The sequence below is a fragment of the Solea senegalensis genome, linkage group LG15, assembly GCF_019176455.1.
Source record: "Solea senegalensis isolate Sse05_10M linkage group LG15, IFAPA_SoseM_1, whole genome shotgun sequence".
NCBI lineage: Eukaryota > Metazoa > Chordata > Actinopteri > Pleuronectiformes > Soleidae > Solea > Solea senegalensis.
This window is the reverse complement of record NC_058035.1, coordinates 7393022-7410323: the sequence shown is the minus strand read 5'-3', so window position 1 is coordinate 7410323 and position 17302 is coordinate 7393022. Positions and strand designations below refer to the sequence as shown.

Sequence of the window (17302 nt, the reverse complement as noted above, 5' to 3'; positions counted from 1 at the left end):
GGATGGGGGACATAACTATTATGAGTTTGTACACTAGATGTCGCTGTGTGGCAGTACATATCGTGTCCATGAGTTATTTCACTTAAGTGGGAACTTCCTTTTTTTCCTCTCCATGTTGGACAGCAGCCACCCATCACGCGGGGAGACCTCTGACTATTAAATGTTTTTGATTAAAACAGCGTACTTAACTTCAACATACTATTTACTTAATGTTCCTCTGAGAATGAAGCTTTATGCATAAAGGTTCTGCCTTAAATTAACCTTTCTACTCAAAGTACTCCCTTGCTGTTTTGGGATTTAAGCAACATAATTATGGAGTTGGAAATCATTGCAGACGACATGTAGTGGAGCTGTGGTTGTTACTATTGCATTTGAAGTATCCTTATCCATCTTTGTGGTATTTTTCTAACCTCTCCATTGCTGTGTGCGGATTATGGCATCTCCTTGTATTTGCAGCCACACATTGTGAATATTAATATTATTTATATGTTGTCGTTTAAGGTATAAAAAAAACAACTGGACTCGTGTTTTGTCGGTGAATGCAGCTGCAGCCCACGGTCTTCCATAAGTTGAGGTGATTAAAAGGCTCTGTCATTATTCTTTCACTGCTTAAAACGGCCTCTCGGATTTCAAGTGTCTCCTTTTACACTCCACATTCATCATGGCAGTGGGCTGAAGTTTTATTGCTGCCGCTAGAGGTGGATGCAAAAACAAAAGTTGAGTGTGGGATGGACTCAGAGGGCAAAAGCCCCGGTACTCTCTCTAACTCTCTCTTACTCAGGGGGGAAAAAAAGGAAAAATGCGAGCAGGGGCATGAGTGCATGAGTGTATGAGTGCATGAGTGTATGAGTGCATGAGTGGAGCTCCTCTGTTCACTCTGACACTTCTGGACACATTTCATCCACCTGAAGCTCTTAGTGATCCCTCGTCGCTCTGGGCGTACCTACGTGTTTTTTTCATCACAGAGGAGTATAATAAGGTGAGGGACGGGGTCATAACTCCATAAATACTTGATGTGGCACAGACAGACTGCGGATGGACCTGAATGCGCGCGTACTGCTGGAGGAAAACTGCGCGCTGGAGAGTAGCACCGACTTGTCTGTAGGCTGGTCCTTCAGTTGAAGAAAAGTGTACTGGTAAAAGAAGAAGAAAAAAAGAGTAAATAAATAAAAACCCTCCTCATTTGCCAGCGTGGAAGCTGTGGTGCCTGTGGTAGACATGGGGAGTCTATGATTCCAAATTGGCGGCGATTATAAATTGCTTGGTTTTTCTCCCAGAGTGCGATGTAGTTCAACTTCACACCCCAGAGTGAGCCATTTGTCAAGATGACAGCGCTTACACCTTTGAACCGTGCTGTACTTGGACTTGCGTGGAGCTGTTTGAGTTTTCTGACCTGCGCTCATTGCGGGTTAAGTGACAACCATGTGCACTCCAGTTTTATTTACAGGCGGTTGCGCAACCACGAGCGCAGGGAGATCCAGAGAGAGATCCTCTCCATCCTGGGCTTGCCTCACCGTCCGAGGCCCTTCTCTCCCGGGAAGCAGGCGTCCTCCGCACCGCTCTTCATGCTCGACCTGTACAACGCCATGACCGTGGAAGAGGAGGAGGAGAGGGCGCAGCAGGGCGCGGCGAAAAGCTTCAGTGCCAAGGCTCAAGGGCACTCCAGGAAAGGCTACTACAGCCCTCAGCATGCCGGCTACTCCCGTATTGCTCAGCCTTACCGAGCGGCCCCTTTGTTAGGCCACAGTCCCGCACTCACCACAGCGCAGGACACCAACTTTCTCAATGACGCTGACATGGTTATGAGCTTTGTCAACTTAGGTAAGTGGTGGCCTTTTTTAAGTTTATACTCATTTATCATCTTGGTTTCATTATTAGAATTAATCAAATATTAAATGAAATTAAAATTAGATGCAAGGCTTTTCAGATTTCATTATAATGAAAAAAAAAACCCCAGCAAATAACAATAATAATAATAATAATAATAATAATAATAATAATGATACTAATAATGATAATAGTAACAATTTAAAAGATGCAACCAAAGTCTTGCTTTCCACAGTGAGCAAAAATGACAAATGTCCACAACTAAGATGACAAATGTCCAGCTGATTGTGTCATTAATTTATCAACATTCAGACTAATAGCTGTGCAGGTTTTCTTGACAATGTGCCGCTGATATTAGAACATGGTGTAAAAGTCAACTTTCAAGAGTCAAGTCGACATTTAATAAACCTTGACTGTCTGTTGTGTTGTGAGAATGTTTACATGGAGTCTAATTTATCAACAATAGTTAAACATAATGCAGATGTGAATAATCACTGATTGAATGCACTGTATAACAAAACTAAAACGGTCATATATTATCACATATCACTTTTTTTTATTATTATGTATCTGGACTCAGATCTACTTCAGCCGTGTGTGCTATATACTTACTATTTAACAGCATTAAGCCCAACATTTTGACCTTATCAATTTGTGCAGTTTTGTGTTTAGCAGCAGCTGATCAGTATAATGATTGTGTTTGTTCAGTAGCTGCGACCTTTCACCCTGCAGTTCACAGAAACTTATCTGATGACTGTCTGACCTTGAGAAAATTGGTCTTAATTATTTCCTGTTGTTAAAAGGGGGAGTGATATTGACTGATGCCTGTATTTCTCCTGGTTGTGACTCGAAGAGGAGGCAGTCGTCCGTATTCCTCGTGCTTATGTTCTTTGCAGTAGTTATTGTTCTTAAATGAGGATTCAATTATAAAGCACACTGCATGGAAACTTACCATAAAGTGGGATATACAGAATTGCATGAAACATTTCATACCACATAATGTAGGCACTGTGTTTTTGAGGATTTCATTTTTATTTATATATATATAAATAAAACGAGTAAAGGTGAATGTGTGCAAAGTTTTTCTGGAAGTGTAATCCCTCACCTTGGCCTGAGCCCATCTGTTTCCACTTACCAGTATACCAGTGCATGTACACTGTCAGCCTTGAAAGCTCTGTTCTCGTTCTGGGGACTGTCAGTGAAGTGTTCAATGGGCCTCTGTCTTTAGTACTGTACACTCAACTACAGCTACTGACCTCAGCATATACGTGAGACCTCATGCCGTTTAATATGCCTTACTCTACCTGTAAATAAGAAGTCAGCCATTTAAAAAAGAAGAAGAAAAAACTTCACATACGTACATGAAATTTAATGTGAGAGAAGTTAAGATGTAATGATGCAAAACACCAGTTAATCTTATATAATTATACTGATTCCAAGCCAAAGTCAGTTAATATGCAACACATCAAGAATGCACACAGCTCACCGCCCTTACCGGGGAGTGAGGTCATCATTTACTATTTAATATTTAGCTATTTGAGAGTTAAATGCTCCATGCTCTCAGTGGCACTTCTGCTTCAGATTACTGCCTGTGGCTAATATAATGGAACACGCTCAGTGGGTAAAAGTCAGACGTGATCTCTGACCTCTTTGTGCTAAGTAACTGCAGGCGTTCGCCGACGATAAAAATATCAGGGAAATGAAACGCATGATAGTGCGGCGGATGTCCGAAATGTCCCTGATCAGGGGCGCGCGACACTTTGGTCACATCAAAGAATCTGTGCTCGCTTTGATGCAGTTATTAAAAGTCATTCCACTGCAGGTTTAACTTAAGCGAAAGACATTATACAGCATCTTTTATTTGTTTCCATTCCATAATATTTAGAGATTACATTTACATGTGCGTATGTTAACGCTGAAAAAGAAATGTAGGGCTGACAAGATAATTCATTTAGATTTGAAGGAAAAGTGTCATTAAATGCTCTTTTAATACACTTTATTAAACATAAAGGAGGTCAGCATGAGGTCAGAAATTAGGTTAGACTATAGATGTTCACTTGATTAATCTTGTCTGCTTTTTTTTCTCTCACTTGAGGATCAGACCAAAGTGTCTTTAATTGAAATCAGCCTGTTTTTCTTAACTGACAGCCCATTCATCATGGCCAGAGAATGCAGCTCGGCACACAGTAGAGGGCCTGTCTGAGAACTGCTACCTGTATTCAGTTGACTGATTTAATGAACTGGAAAGTGCTTTTGTTGGGAGTCAAAATGTTTGGATTGGACCTGGAATGTAAAAGAAGATGTAATAAATTACCCCTTTTCTGCGCGTTAACACTGGCATATTTTGTCTTTTGTGCAACGCATGTAGGGGTTCACGAGGTGAAGCCATGATTTTTGAGCAGCCTGAGCTTTGTTGCCAGTAAAAAATGAAATTTATTCAAAAACACTTTTCTTTTCTTTCCTAGTGGAGAAAGATAAAGATTTTTCTCACCAACGAAGACACTACAAGGAGTTCCGTTTCGATCTGACTCAGATCCCAGACGGGGAAGCGGTGACTGCTGCAGAGTTTCGAATCTATAAGGATCGCAGCCACGTCCGCTACGACAATGTCACTCTGAAGGTCACCATATATCAAGTCATCAAAGAATATCCAAACAAGTAAGTGCCAAAGACTAACAACACAAACACTCAAGCAGTAAATACACAATTTTAAAGTGCTTTTTGGTGCTCTATTCTTCTACTCTTTTTAGTTACTTCGCAGATACACCAGCTTCTAATTATTCTGTGTTGTGATACTTTAAAAAAACAATGGAACAATATAATGTTTCTTTATGCATATTTATGAGGAACAAAATGACTTTAAAGTAAATAATTTTTCAGTAATCAGGCCAGTGCTAGTGAAGTCATGAATATCAGGCCTTTTACACAACTGCTGACTTTATTTTTTCAGTTAAAGATCTTACAGTAATACACTTAAAAGGGACTGATTAGTTGAGAATAAACAGATAATCGTTACCGACATTTGACAAAAAAATAATCTTGTCTCTTAAAACCCACAAGTCCCAGAGAAATCAAATAAAGTAGTAAAAAGACTTGTAATAAGCCTGTTCTCTGTTATTTAAAACAGACTACAAGCATCAACCTGTTTGCAACAGAAATTGCTGTTACTTCAGCTCTGCTTTGATGCCGTGCAGTAACCTTATTTCACTGTTCTGCAACTATTGTTGTCTTTCGCGCGGCTGAAACTTTCCACTTGCACAGAGTGTCCTTCTATCTCCAACTCTGTTCTCCTTCATTCGCACCATGTCTGCCTCACAAATATAGTCCTCGGATAAAGAGAGCCCCATTAGCGGGTTAGCCACTTATGAAGCTTAGAAGGTCCATCAGTTATCACTCGTCTTGTGTTGCCTGCCAAGCTGGCCGGATCCCAGATGAAACCATGAGGGCCCAGATTAGGGGAGGCTCCTTCGGGTGCTCCCCTGATCACTGTTATGCCCACCACCTGCTTGACTTAACAATATACCGGAAGTTTAAACCATGACATAGCTGAATACTCAAGGGTGTATTTAAAAGTGGGCCCACATTTTGCTTGCCAAAAAATGTGTGTGGGTGATTGAAGGGGAGATATGGCCCTCCTGGGCTTTGAAAGGGTCCAAGTGAATGGGCTTTGCCATCTTAAAGGGGAAGACGGCTCTGTTTAGGTTTTCACACACATTGGGACTAGTATGTTTCAGTTAGTGCTCACAAAGAAGCAGTGCTTAGCAACAATATCAGAGTTGTTTTCGTGGATTATCGAAACTTTAAAAGCCATCAGTAATTAATATGAGTTGGGGTTATTTTTGCTAGTAAAGACGCACATGCTGTATTCTTTCATATCTTTGTTTAATACATCTGGAGAAATGTTAAAACTTAATAGTCATAGCCAAGAGTTGTCAGTTAATTTCCACAAAATCCGCTCAAACGCAGCCTCTAATATAGTTCGGGTAAAGTTTCTTCCAACTTTATTGGGGCTTTTTACAGCAATGTTCACATTCAGCTGAGAGTTTTGTTACCCTTACTCCCTTCCTACTTAATACTAAAGTTCCATTTTGTCATGAGCTTAAATCAAAGTCGGTGTTTATGAAGTGTGAAGTATGAGATTTTAACTCCCAAATCCTGGCATTTCATTTATACTTTTATAGGTTTTGTAAACACTGAAGTGCCATGTGTTTAGCGTTGAGGTGTCAAAATAAACAAGCAAAATGTATTTTCTTTCCCTTTTAAGTTTACACAGCGAGATTGGAAGGAATTTGAAACCTATGGTTTAACATCCCCTCGTAGGGTCAATGACCTGACCTCATTTCTCTTCACTCTATCAACGTCCTGTATTGATCTTTCTGAATATATGTTACAAATGGACAATAGTGCCATGTGAATAGAATTTGGAGGAAACAGACAATAATGAGCACTAAAAACATACTAAAACATGGCACTACCTAGTTTCCCCTTATCCCTGGTCTCCACTCAGTTAAACTCACTTTCTATGGAACAGTACAGCCAGTAATCACAGAGTAAGGGGAGGAAAGGGGTAAACAGTATTTTCCTTTTGGATGTGGCTTGTGGAATAGTGAATTCTTACCTACAGAAATTAAATGATCACAGGATATAAGCTTGTAATACATTTCATACATGCCTAAGAGGAAGTTCAGCTAAAGTCACTCATAAGGACGGTCGTTGTGTGTGAATTTCACGACGCTGTGTTTTTATTACACCTGTAATAAACGCAGCAATAGTTCCTGAAACACTGAGGCCACATGGAAAATCTTTGTTCTCTCCCACCAGCAGCATGTAACCACAAAAACTGAATAGGCCTTATCCGATCTGCTGCCTGAAGGGAATCCATTGCAAATTGCAAAGCAGGACTTTTTTTTTTTGTTCAACGCAGAGCTGATTGATGCCTTATGTCAGGTCCATGGTAAAAATTACAAAAGGGCTGATATGCATGATTCCTTAAGCTGTTTGCCCATCAAAAAGCTGAAAATGCTGGCACATGTTTTACCGCACAGCTCCGCAGTTTAATACATGTCACAGCATCTTGAACAATAGCGGTGCTGGAAAATGACTTAATTACTTTAACCCTGACACCAACATTGTTGCGGGTTGTGTTATTCGTTTCAGTAGAGGACACAAATAAAGTTATGCACTTTATTGTGGCTTCTGCAACAGACACTGGGCTGACACTTCCATTTGTGATCAGTCAGTGATACCGGGTTTATCTGCTGTCATCTAACTTACTCATGGAATCAGTTTAGATGCTCGCAGAGAAGCATATGGTTATTTTTTTTTTTGTGTATGTCCCATTGCAGCTATGCAGCATTAAGGTGCTCAGGATGTTTTTTATTTACAGAGCATAAACTGAAACAGACACAAGGGCTTTATAATTTGTTTATAATGCAGCTGTAAAGCGACCACATGCATCTCACCATCTGTTTCACTGACACCACTGTGACAAAAAGTACCCACAGAGACGAACATTAAAGTAACTGGCTGGATTCATCCAAAGACATGCTACATGTTTTTTTCGTTGTGTGTGTATTATAGCAGCAGCTGTTTGATTATGCGTCGTTTTAAATGTTGTTTATTCTCTCTCTTTTACCTCCAGAGATGCAGAGACTTTCTTGCTTGACTCCAAAAAAGTGCAGGCATCTGATGGCGGCTGGCTGGTGTTTGACATTACGGCCACGAGTAACCACTGGGTGATGAACCCACAGCAGAACTTGGGCCTGCAACTCTGTGTGGAGACTGTAGATGGCAAGTGGAGTTCAGTTTTTCTCTCTATGAAATTGACTTTTCTCTCACTGGATTTTTTGTTTTAGATAATTCTCTGCATTTAATTAAAACAGCTTTTGATTACAGGATAAATGTGACATGTATAGTTGACAGATTATTATTCATCAGCAACATAGTATAGCCGTAACTCCACAAAGATGATTCATGTCTTGACTCAGAGTCACGGCAAACATAGTCATAAAAAACACCCCCAAAACAGATTGTAATATGTTCAATTTGTCTTCAGTCTGGAATTAAACCTTTTCATTACCTTCTGTTTTTCTTTTTTTTTAAAGGACGAAGTGTCAACATTAAATCTGCTGGAATCATTGGGAGAAACGGGCCCCAGTCCAAGCAGCCGTTCCTGGTTGCTTTCTTCAAGGCCAGTGGGGTATTGCTCCGCTCAGTCAGAGCTGCTGGTGGGAAGAAAAAGAGTCACAATCGCAATAAATCAACCAATCAACAAGAATCATCTCGGGCAGCAAAAACTCCAAAAGCTGGAGGTATGTGTGCACTTTATGCGAGAATTGCTTGTCCTGTTAAACACACTTACACACATTCCATTAAACTAACCATGCATTGACCAACCAACTTAAGTGTCAGCAGCGATATTTCTTCCCAATTAGTTTCTTGTTCATTGCTTCCTCTCGCAAAAACACCTCCCTTTTGTTCCTGTGAAACATTTTCTTAAAAAGTGTTACATTGTTACAGCCATTTTATTTTAGATAAATCTTTTTATTTGGCATGTATATATATATACATATATACAGTATATGTATATATATATGTATATATATATATATATATATATATGATATCCATTTCAGCTGCGTTAAGCCAAGTTAATACCACTGTGAATTTATTAGAACAGTAGACTGTAGTGCTTAGTCGTACATTTACTGTGTTCATCAATCATTAATCATTTTAAGGAATAACCCAGCACAACGGTGGATAAATTATTGCTAATCTGCTATTAATCTTGCCTCTTCAGCATCTCACTCCCAAGCAATACATTTAATGTGAAATTCACTTCCTTGTTGGGAAGTGTCACGTTAATGCTTGGATCTCATGACATATTTTGGGATTTGTACCGCTGTGAAGATGATTTTAAAGCTTTTACAGTCGTCTGTGTCACTGCCATGTTTATCTTCCCCCACTAAGTGAGCAAAAAGGTGTTTTATGTCATCATCAATCATTTCAATTTTCAGATTATAACACCAGTGAGCAGAAGCAAGCCTGCAAGAAGCATGAACTTTACGTCAGCTTTCGAGATCTGGGATGGCAGGTAAACGGTTTCTCTTCCCTCCTGCGTTCTTTGGTAGTGACAGTGAGAAATCACATCCTGTTTCATAAAGAAAGGAAACAAATTGTTTTCCCGTTTATTCTCAAGGATTGGATCATTGCACCTGAGGGCTATGCCGCTTTCTACTGCGATGGCGAATGTTCGTTCCCACTCAATGCACACATGAACGCAACAAATCATGCAATTGTGCAAACCCTGGTGAGTATCCTCAGAGTGTTTTACACATATTTACCGCAGTAAAAATGCCTTTTTTTATGATATGATCTATTTAAAACTCACTGCTGTTGTCTCTCTCTTAAATTTTCCCATGTATAGGTCCATTTAATGTTTCCTGACAATGTGCCAAAACCATGCTGCGCACCAACCAAGCTCAATGCAATATCAGTACTTTACTTTGATGACAGCTCAAATGTTATCCTCAAAAAATACAGAAATATGGTAGTTAGGTCTTGTGGTTGCCATTAGTTTTGTGGACTAGCTTTAATTTATATGATCTGGTATGGGAATCGCTGGAAAATACATCTGCTGCAGGTGTGATGTGATGTACATTATAGTGTATATAAAGTTTTATTATCTAATTTATTTTGCCTTTTTTTTTTAAATAGCACTGAATATTGTGATATTTAAATGATTAGATAAAGTGATTTTAATACAGTTATCTCTTAACTCATGTGTCCATTGGCATATACTCTGTCTTTGTTAAATCTCTATTATTATCACTTTTAATGAGTAAATTATTCACTGGAGTCATGATAATAACATGAGGATTATTCTCCCTCTGCCTGTTCCCCGTTATCCAAGATAAAATGTGCCATAAATGCACACTTTAGAGGTCAGTATATGATATGTTTGTTTTCATAATGGACCAACTATTACAGACAACACATACACAGATTCATGTGTTACAAAATGCTGATACACAGGTTCACAACCTCAGGGTTATTCTGATAGAACATCACATGTTAAATTAGGTCAACAGGAGAAAGAAAAAAAACAAACCGTGAGTGTTCTCTAATATAAACCAAGCTGCACCAAGCTATTTTCAAGCTGTCACCCTCTCTCAGCACCGATACTGCTTTACCTTTTGAGTTTCAGTTATTTTTTCTTTTTTTTTTCTTTTCGTTTCCTCCTGTAAGATTGTGTGCTTTTTTTGGAACGAGACCCTGATGTTAACTGTTCATTTGCTCACTCATCTTTTACGTAGCTTTCATGTCTCCTGCTCCTGTGAAATGAGAGCTGCAAACACTCGGTGCTTACTCCAGTTTTTTTGTTGTTGTTGTTTTGAGGAAAGTATATCTTAATATAGAGTGCTGTGTATTTCAATAAATTTTACCACTTGATATCTCAGTCTTTCGCCTCACAGTTCTTCTCGCTGCATCACCCTATCACCCCACACACTAGGTGCAGAAATGCATATCTTGGAGGTTTTTATACTCTCCTCCAGCCTTTTTAAATTCTGGTTGTTCTTTTTCTGTTTCTATTTGGAGCTCCGTGGCGTGCTGCCAGACTACAGTTTCAGATTTATAAATGTTTGAGAAGGACAATATAAACTGGGGTCCACCCACAGAGCCTGTTGACATGCTCTTGGGGAGTGGTAATGCTAGTGGTGCAGTGCTAACAGCAAAGCAGGGCTGTGACCTCCAAACCCACCCCAAAAGGGTGATTATCGCGAGGCTACCAGCAGAGAAATATATATCATTTTGTAACCAATCCCTTCCAGATTATGGGTGGAAGATACTATCCATCACATGATTTATGTGATATGCGTGGCACACCTCTGCTTCCCTGCATTCTTTGCACTTGTATTTTGAGTTTTGCCATCTGCTCAGAGCTAAGATTCACCCCTGGAAACAAAGTGGAGACCATAAATTAAACCAAACGAGCTGTTACATTTCCTTCTCGTTCAGGATAAGCACAACTTCCAGACCTCTGTGAGAGAATGCGCTATTTCCTCACACATTCTCTCCGGTTACGCGCTGATTTTCAATGGTCTTGGAAATGTAGGGATTAGGTTAAGGATTAATATTTATTTGCACAACTGTGTTGGCCTTCAGTGAACACAGGATATGTTCTGTTGCACTTTTTTCTTCTCCTACTTTTCCCACTTTTTTTTTTTTCCCTCTGACATGGCTGAACATTGAGTGACTGTATTTCACTTAATTAAAAGCAGTGGCTGGCCTGCCCAGATGTTATGTGGGCTGCATCTAAAAGGAGTGTTGACATTCAGTGAATAGAAGAGGCCACCTGCTAACCTAACTCTTGGCTTGAGAGGTGATTTGCATTCCTGTGGCCCGTTGCCTGGCATGATTACTCCGAGCACTTTACAATCCCATCTACTGTTTAATATCATGAATTCTTTCCAATTCAACTACATTTTGTCCTTTTCTGTAAGGCTGTGGCTGCAATGAATGGGCTCTTTTTTTTGGTTAGGTTCCACAGAGCTGCACAGCCTTCTTGACAGCAGCCTCCTGACCACATGAAAGGAAAGGTTAACAATTGCCATTCTCGGGACAGATTAAGAAATCGGGCCCTTCTCCTCCGAGACTCCTGTGGTCAAAACCAGTCTGCAGTGAGTCAATGGTGCCTTGACATTCATCAGATGAGCACTTGCTGTGGCCACTTGAAAATGAAACAAGCTGGAAATCAAGTTTCTGAAGTTATACTGATGGTTTTATGTCAGGTTGTGTTTCCAGGTGACGACATAACGTTTATTTTTCAGCCACAAACATGACTGTTCTCTTCTTTGGTTCAGAAAATGTGATATATTTAGTAATCTTGAAGCTCTTAGCAGGCAGGACTCACTGTCAGACAGAAATCACAAACACTCGATGATCAAAGACAATAAAAAAAAAAGGAAAGCAGGACATACACCGACACACACTGTAAAACTACATCTGCTGAAGGCTGCTGTAAAGAGTCACTGACAGAGGTGTGTGTGATGATGTCGTTTAACAATACGAGTATTTATGAACAAAACTCGCTTCTTTTTCTGTTAGGTCTCCATCCACATAAAGAACATCTGTGAAACACAAAATAAATCAAGAAATGTAGGAACAGTTTACTAGTCTGTGAAAGCACTTAACTATAATATTGATGGTAACATTGACTATAATGCTATTGCATTACTTCAGTTTTGGGAAATGTGATCCCCTTTTTGGTTCCTTTCTATGGAATCTGTTCGTTTTAGATTCACATTTATTTGTCCACATAATTGAATAATGTTGATTGTCTGCTCAACAAAATTTGCCCTATAGGGATAAATACAGTTGTATGAAAGGGATATGGTGAATTTACCTTCTTATCTGTGGGAAATGAGTTTTACAGTCACCTACTTTTCACACCCCAGCTTTCAATTGGCTAAATCTGTCAGTAATTGTCCATTTATACTATATCCAGAGTAGTTTGACTTTAGTTATTCATTTTGTGTGCACATTTTCTGACTGGGAACATTTGAAAATCAAACGTCTTCGGTATAGTAAATGAAAGGAAATTTAGATTTTACACAAACACATCCATAAACCATGAATCTAAACATTTGTTCACAGCCTTTAACAGGATGGCTACTGTAATCCCACAACTCTAGCTGAATGTTTGACTTTTCATTTATGTGCACAGTTTCTGGTAACAGTCAGTTCTCATGTCGCCATGTGACTGATGGGACGCTCACACTCTGGTCCATTTTAAACAAATACAAAACGCAATAGTTACAGTTAGTTTGGTTTAGTAGGTTTACCCTCTGTTAACCAGAGATCATTTTCTTCCTGTCGCTCAGAGTTTATTTTCAGAGTCTCACGTTGCAGTCCATCCACAAGGCAAGTGAAATTGTATCTAATAAAAATGTTGTGCAGTTTACCTAATTCATCTCCCCACATATGGTTCTCCTTATTTGTATTCTGTGGGTGGGCTATGATTTCCATACAGCTCAATCAGTCCCTCCTGAAAAGGCAGACCATATGGGTCACATTTTTACATGTTGTTTGGTATGACAAGGCTGCAGCAGGGCCGGTGAGGAATGTGTCCTCACAGAGGGCAACACAGACACACAGTTATGGTTGCTTGTTATTCACATATGCACATTAGCTTTCCAGGCCAGAGAAGACTGTTTATGAACTCAACTGTCATTTCTTATTACCATTAGCGGTGGCACCTGTGCATTTAAATCATTTCTATATTTTGGAATCTTTTGCTTTTCTTTTTCTTTCTGGATTTAGCATGTGTACTGAAATACTGACATATTGATGTGGTTACTTCTATGTGATACTATTTAGCACACTTGTCTACGAAAATGAACAACACTTATTTTTAAAGATGTGAGTCTCAGCAGAAGAAATGATAGTAACAATGTCTGTGCTCTTCTGCTGTTGTGCAAATCTGTTGTCCATCTATTGTACAATTAATGTCAAAGAATACATTGAAAAAAGTTCTGAGGGAAACTAAAGCAGCCCTCATTCAGAGGCCAAAGCTATTTCTACCTTGTCTACACATGCACTTTTCACTGTGTCGTTTAATATGCTGCCAAAACTGGGTACATCAGAAGAATATGGGCATGAGAACAATTACGAACTGAGCAAGAAACAAAGAACAAAGTCGAGACAGAACAAGCTCATTTGAAATAGGTACATATTTTCTTTCAAAACCTGATGCTCTGCTGTTTCGAAAACAATAGCTCTCGTATTTAATGCATCACGTCGAAGTTGCTTCTTTGCTCAGCAGAGATGCGTCTACCTACTACAGGGGTTTACATCATGGAAAATATCATTCATTCATTTGGTACGATAATAAATGGGGTAGATGTGACACAACAGTTGAGGAAAGTTAAATATTTAGGTTTATATGCTAGAGAACTCGACGGATGAAGCAAACACAGTCGCTCACTGTGTGTTTGGTGCTCTCGTCCATAAAAATCTTACCCTGCATTACAGTATCTGTGTTCTTTTGAATAATCTGTGTTGAAATTTGTGTTAACTCAATGTGAGGTGTTGGAAAAAAGGTTGGAAATCCATTTGAGCAAAGTGTTTGACTTCAATGAGCTGATATTTACTGTATAATTCTTGACACCTTCTCACACCCCTGAAAGGTAATGAACAAGAAAACAGAGAATATGGATACACTGAAGGACCTTTAGGCGCTTTATTCCAGCCGTGAGGTCCCCCATGGTACAAAAAAAAAAAGTACAATGGAGGACATACTAACCTATGACTTTGTTGACTGATTTTGGACACCGTACTAAACTGTGACTTTTTTGACTGATTTTGTACGACAAACTATACTATGACATTTTTGACTGATTTTGGACACTGTACTAACCTGTGACTTTTTTATCACATTTTGGACGAAATACTATACTATGACTTTTTTGAGTGATTTTGGACGACATACTATACAATGACTTTTTTGAGTGATTTTGGACGACATACTATACTATGACTTTTTAGTCACATTTTGAACGACATACTGACCTATGACTTTTTTGTCACATTTTGACGACATACTATACTATGACTTTTTTGTCACATTTTGGACGACATACTAAAGTATGACTTTTTTGACTGATTTTGGATGACATACTATACTATGACTTTTTTGTGCGATTTTGGGCGACATACTAAATTTTGGACTACATACTAAACTATGACATTTTTGTCACATTTTGGACTAAATACTGACCTATGGAGGGTCACACAGTGGTGTAGTGGTTAGCACTCTAGCCTTGCAGTGAAACGACCCGGGTTCGAGCCCCGGTTGGAACAAGGGCCTTTCTGCATGGACTGACTAAACTATGACTTTTTGTCACATTTTGGACGACATACTAAACTATGACATTTTTGTCACATTTTGGACGACATACTAAACTACCAAAAAACAAAAATTTTATCTCTTTCGTCATCAAAACATGCTGTTTGCTCTGTTTCTAAGAGGTTTGGGAGAAGCACAGGTGTGTGCGTGAATACAGGTGTTGGACAGTTTGGCACAGGTGTGTGCGTGTGTGCTTGCATGCTTGGAAGAAGGAGGGGAGGGGGGGAATTAGAGAAGGGCTTGTGAGTCTCTCTCTCTCTGCATTAAAACTTGGTGTTTTAAAGGTGGATTCCACCAAAATACCACTTTGTCGAAATACGTCAAGTTTTAAAAGTTCAATCCACTTGTCAGATTTTATAATGCAGGTGTTAGAAACACATTTTTGGAAAGGGGGACCGGGAGGGGCTTATGAGTAATTCTCTTTTAAAGGGTGATTCCACCAAAATAACACTTTGTCTAAATACTTCAAGTTTTTAAGGTTAAATCCACCCAAATGCAAAACCAGCACAAGTCCTGCACCCGACGACATCGGCAGCAAGAACAGCAGGCCCACTCGAAATTTTGCAGCGGAATTTTCTAGTTATTAATGTTTGCCTGCATGGGTGGGGGTCAGTGGGTAAATGTAGTTTGGGTGCGACCACTGGGAGACATAAATAACTCACACTGGAGTGGCCTCCCCTCTTTGTTGAACAGAAACGAGTGTCAACAAGTGGTTCTCACTCTGCGACTCTTATCACCACCACACACTTGAAAACGAGCGTTATTTTGAATGCGAGAGAGGAATATTGCCACAGATTTGAGTATACAGTCAATTATTACAGTACATAAGCAATGGATGAAAGTCTAATCTCCCTGGCTACAGCCTCACTCACCCCCACCCCAACCCCCAGCAGGACAGTACCCCCAGCTTTCCACGACCTCCCCTCCTCTCCTACTGCTCTGCTGCTATAATAGGAGATTGCCATAGCAGATAGTTTACTGGGATTCTTGGCGGGTGCAGGGCCAGCCTGGCAGGATGATAGACACACACACATGCCCTTAATGGAGACGCACTCCTCCATATACGCCCACATTAACACACGCACACACACAAAGATGGCTTCACATACAGCTCACCAAACTTTCGGAAAGGCTGAGGTAATCCCTTTTTTTTTTTAAACAAATCTTTTTCCTCCCTTCTAAACTTCTAAACATCTCTCCACCCCCACAAACCTTCCAATCCGCCATTTTATTTTTAATTTTTTTCATACTGGACATTGAAAAATCACGTCTAGATTTTCTCCATGAAATAAACATTTCATGGAGAAAACATCCCCCTCACAATTTGCTACTTGCTGATATTATCCTCTTGTTTTGCTGCTCACTGTTGGGCCTTCAACACTCAGCACTTGTAAAAAAAAAAAAATCAAAACAAATAGTTTTAATTAATGATTAATAAAAATGTAATTTGCAAATACTTCCCTCAGCAAAAACTACACAGTGCGTGTTTACCCAGATCACTCCCCCCCACCATTCTCCCATTGAGCTTTGAGATACAGTCTGTTGTGTGAAGGCAGGGCAAGTTTCCTGCTCACTACGCCCCTCTAGTGGAAAAACTGAGAACACACATGCAAGTCCATTTGGCCTGTGCTGTGATTTTGGATTAAATTACATTATCTTGATTTTTTTTTTTTAACACAGTGCAAATGTTCTGCAAAGTTGAAATGTGAAGGACGGCTGAAAGCGCTGATGATCCCAGACGCTGAGGATGCTCTTCCCCCGTGCTGCTGAGTAAGGAGGAGCCGAGAGCTGCGGTTATGTGGCAGACAGGCACTTTACTTGCTGCATTAAGATATGCTTTGTTTGTATTACCTTCAATCAGAGATGATCTTAATTGATTCTAATTGATTGAGGTATTGATCAGCTTTGTAGCAGGAATTAAAAGCAGGGATGATACTGTAGTGGACACCAGGACACTGAAAGTGTCAAGCAGAAGAATTATAGGTATGTGGCCATCTTGCTTTAGTATATTATTGCCTTTTTCTCTTGGCCTTGTATTGTCTGTGGCCGGGGTGCATGTGCAGCGACATCTTTTCTGGTTCAGGAAACATTTCCCCACATTCCTAAAAAAGAAAATATTTCATTACTGCAACAAAAGAAGCCCATTAACTGCACAGTAAGAACAGAGTTCAACTGTTGTTGCCCATATTCACCATGTTTGTCTGCTTTTCTGGCTGCTCTCCAGCTAATTTGATATAACAATGCACCACAAAAAACTGCCTCAGGACTTCTTTTTTTTTTAGGTGACAGAAAATTATCAAGGATGCCACATGCACAGCTGAATGTCAACACCAACTTGACTTGTTTATGAAATATTAAAGATGTGAATTATGGGCGCCATGCAGGACTTAATGATGATCGGAGTCATTATAACTTCAGCATCCTTTGTTTTGGCTAATGATTGAATTCCACAACTACTGTATTCAATTGTGTCAAGACTGAATGTGTTTTTCACATCTTTTGTTCAGGCTGGCTGGATTTCATTGTCCACATTTGTACATTTTAGGGAAAATGGCCTGATTTGTGTGT

At 39.6% G+C, this 17302-nt stretch overlaps 1 protein-coding gene across 1 annotated transcript; it reads left to right on the top strand.

The window, feature by feature from the left end:
• Positions 1 to 741: 741 nt before the first annotated feature.
• Positions 742 to 10278, top strand: bmp5 (bone morphogenetic protein 5). Its single transcript, XM_044045186.1, has 7 exons — positions 742 to 1821; positions 4293 to 4485; positions 7469 to 7617; positions 7932 to 8138; positions 8844 to 8920; positions 9026 to 9136; positions 9254 to 10278. The coding sequence occupies exons 1-7, from the start codon at positions 1326 to 1328 to the stop codon at positions 9401 to 9403; spliced, it is 1383 nt and encodes a 460-aa protein (XP_043901121.1). The 5' UTR covers positions 742 to 1325; the 3' UTR covers positions 9404 to 10278.
• The last annotated feature ends 7024 nt before the right edge of the window (positions 10279 to 17302 follow it).

Bases quoted from the DNA above. Each gene is read 5' to 3' on its own strand.
- bmp5 (XM_044045186.1), top strand. From the start codon at position 1,326: ATGACAGCGCTTACACCTTTGAACCGTGCTGTACTTGGACTTGCGTGG. The intron at 1,822-4,292 runs GTAAGTGGTGGC...TTTCTTTCCTAG, and splicing joins TATGAGCTTTGTCAACTTAG to TGGAGAAAGATAAAGATTTT. The intron at 4,486-7,468 runs GTAAGTGCCAAA...TTTTACCTCCAG, and splicing joins ATCAAAGAATATCCAAACAA to AGATGCAGAGACTTTCTTGC.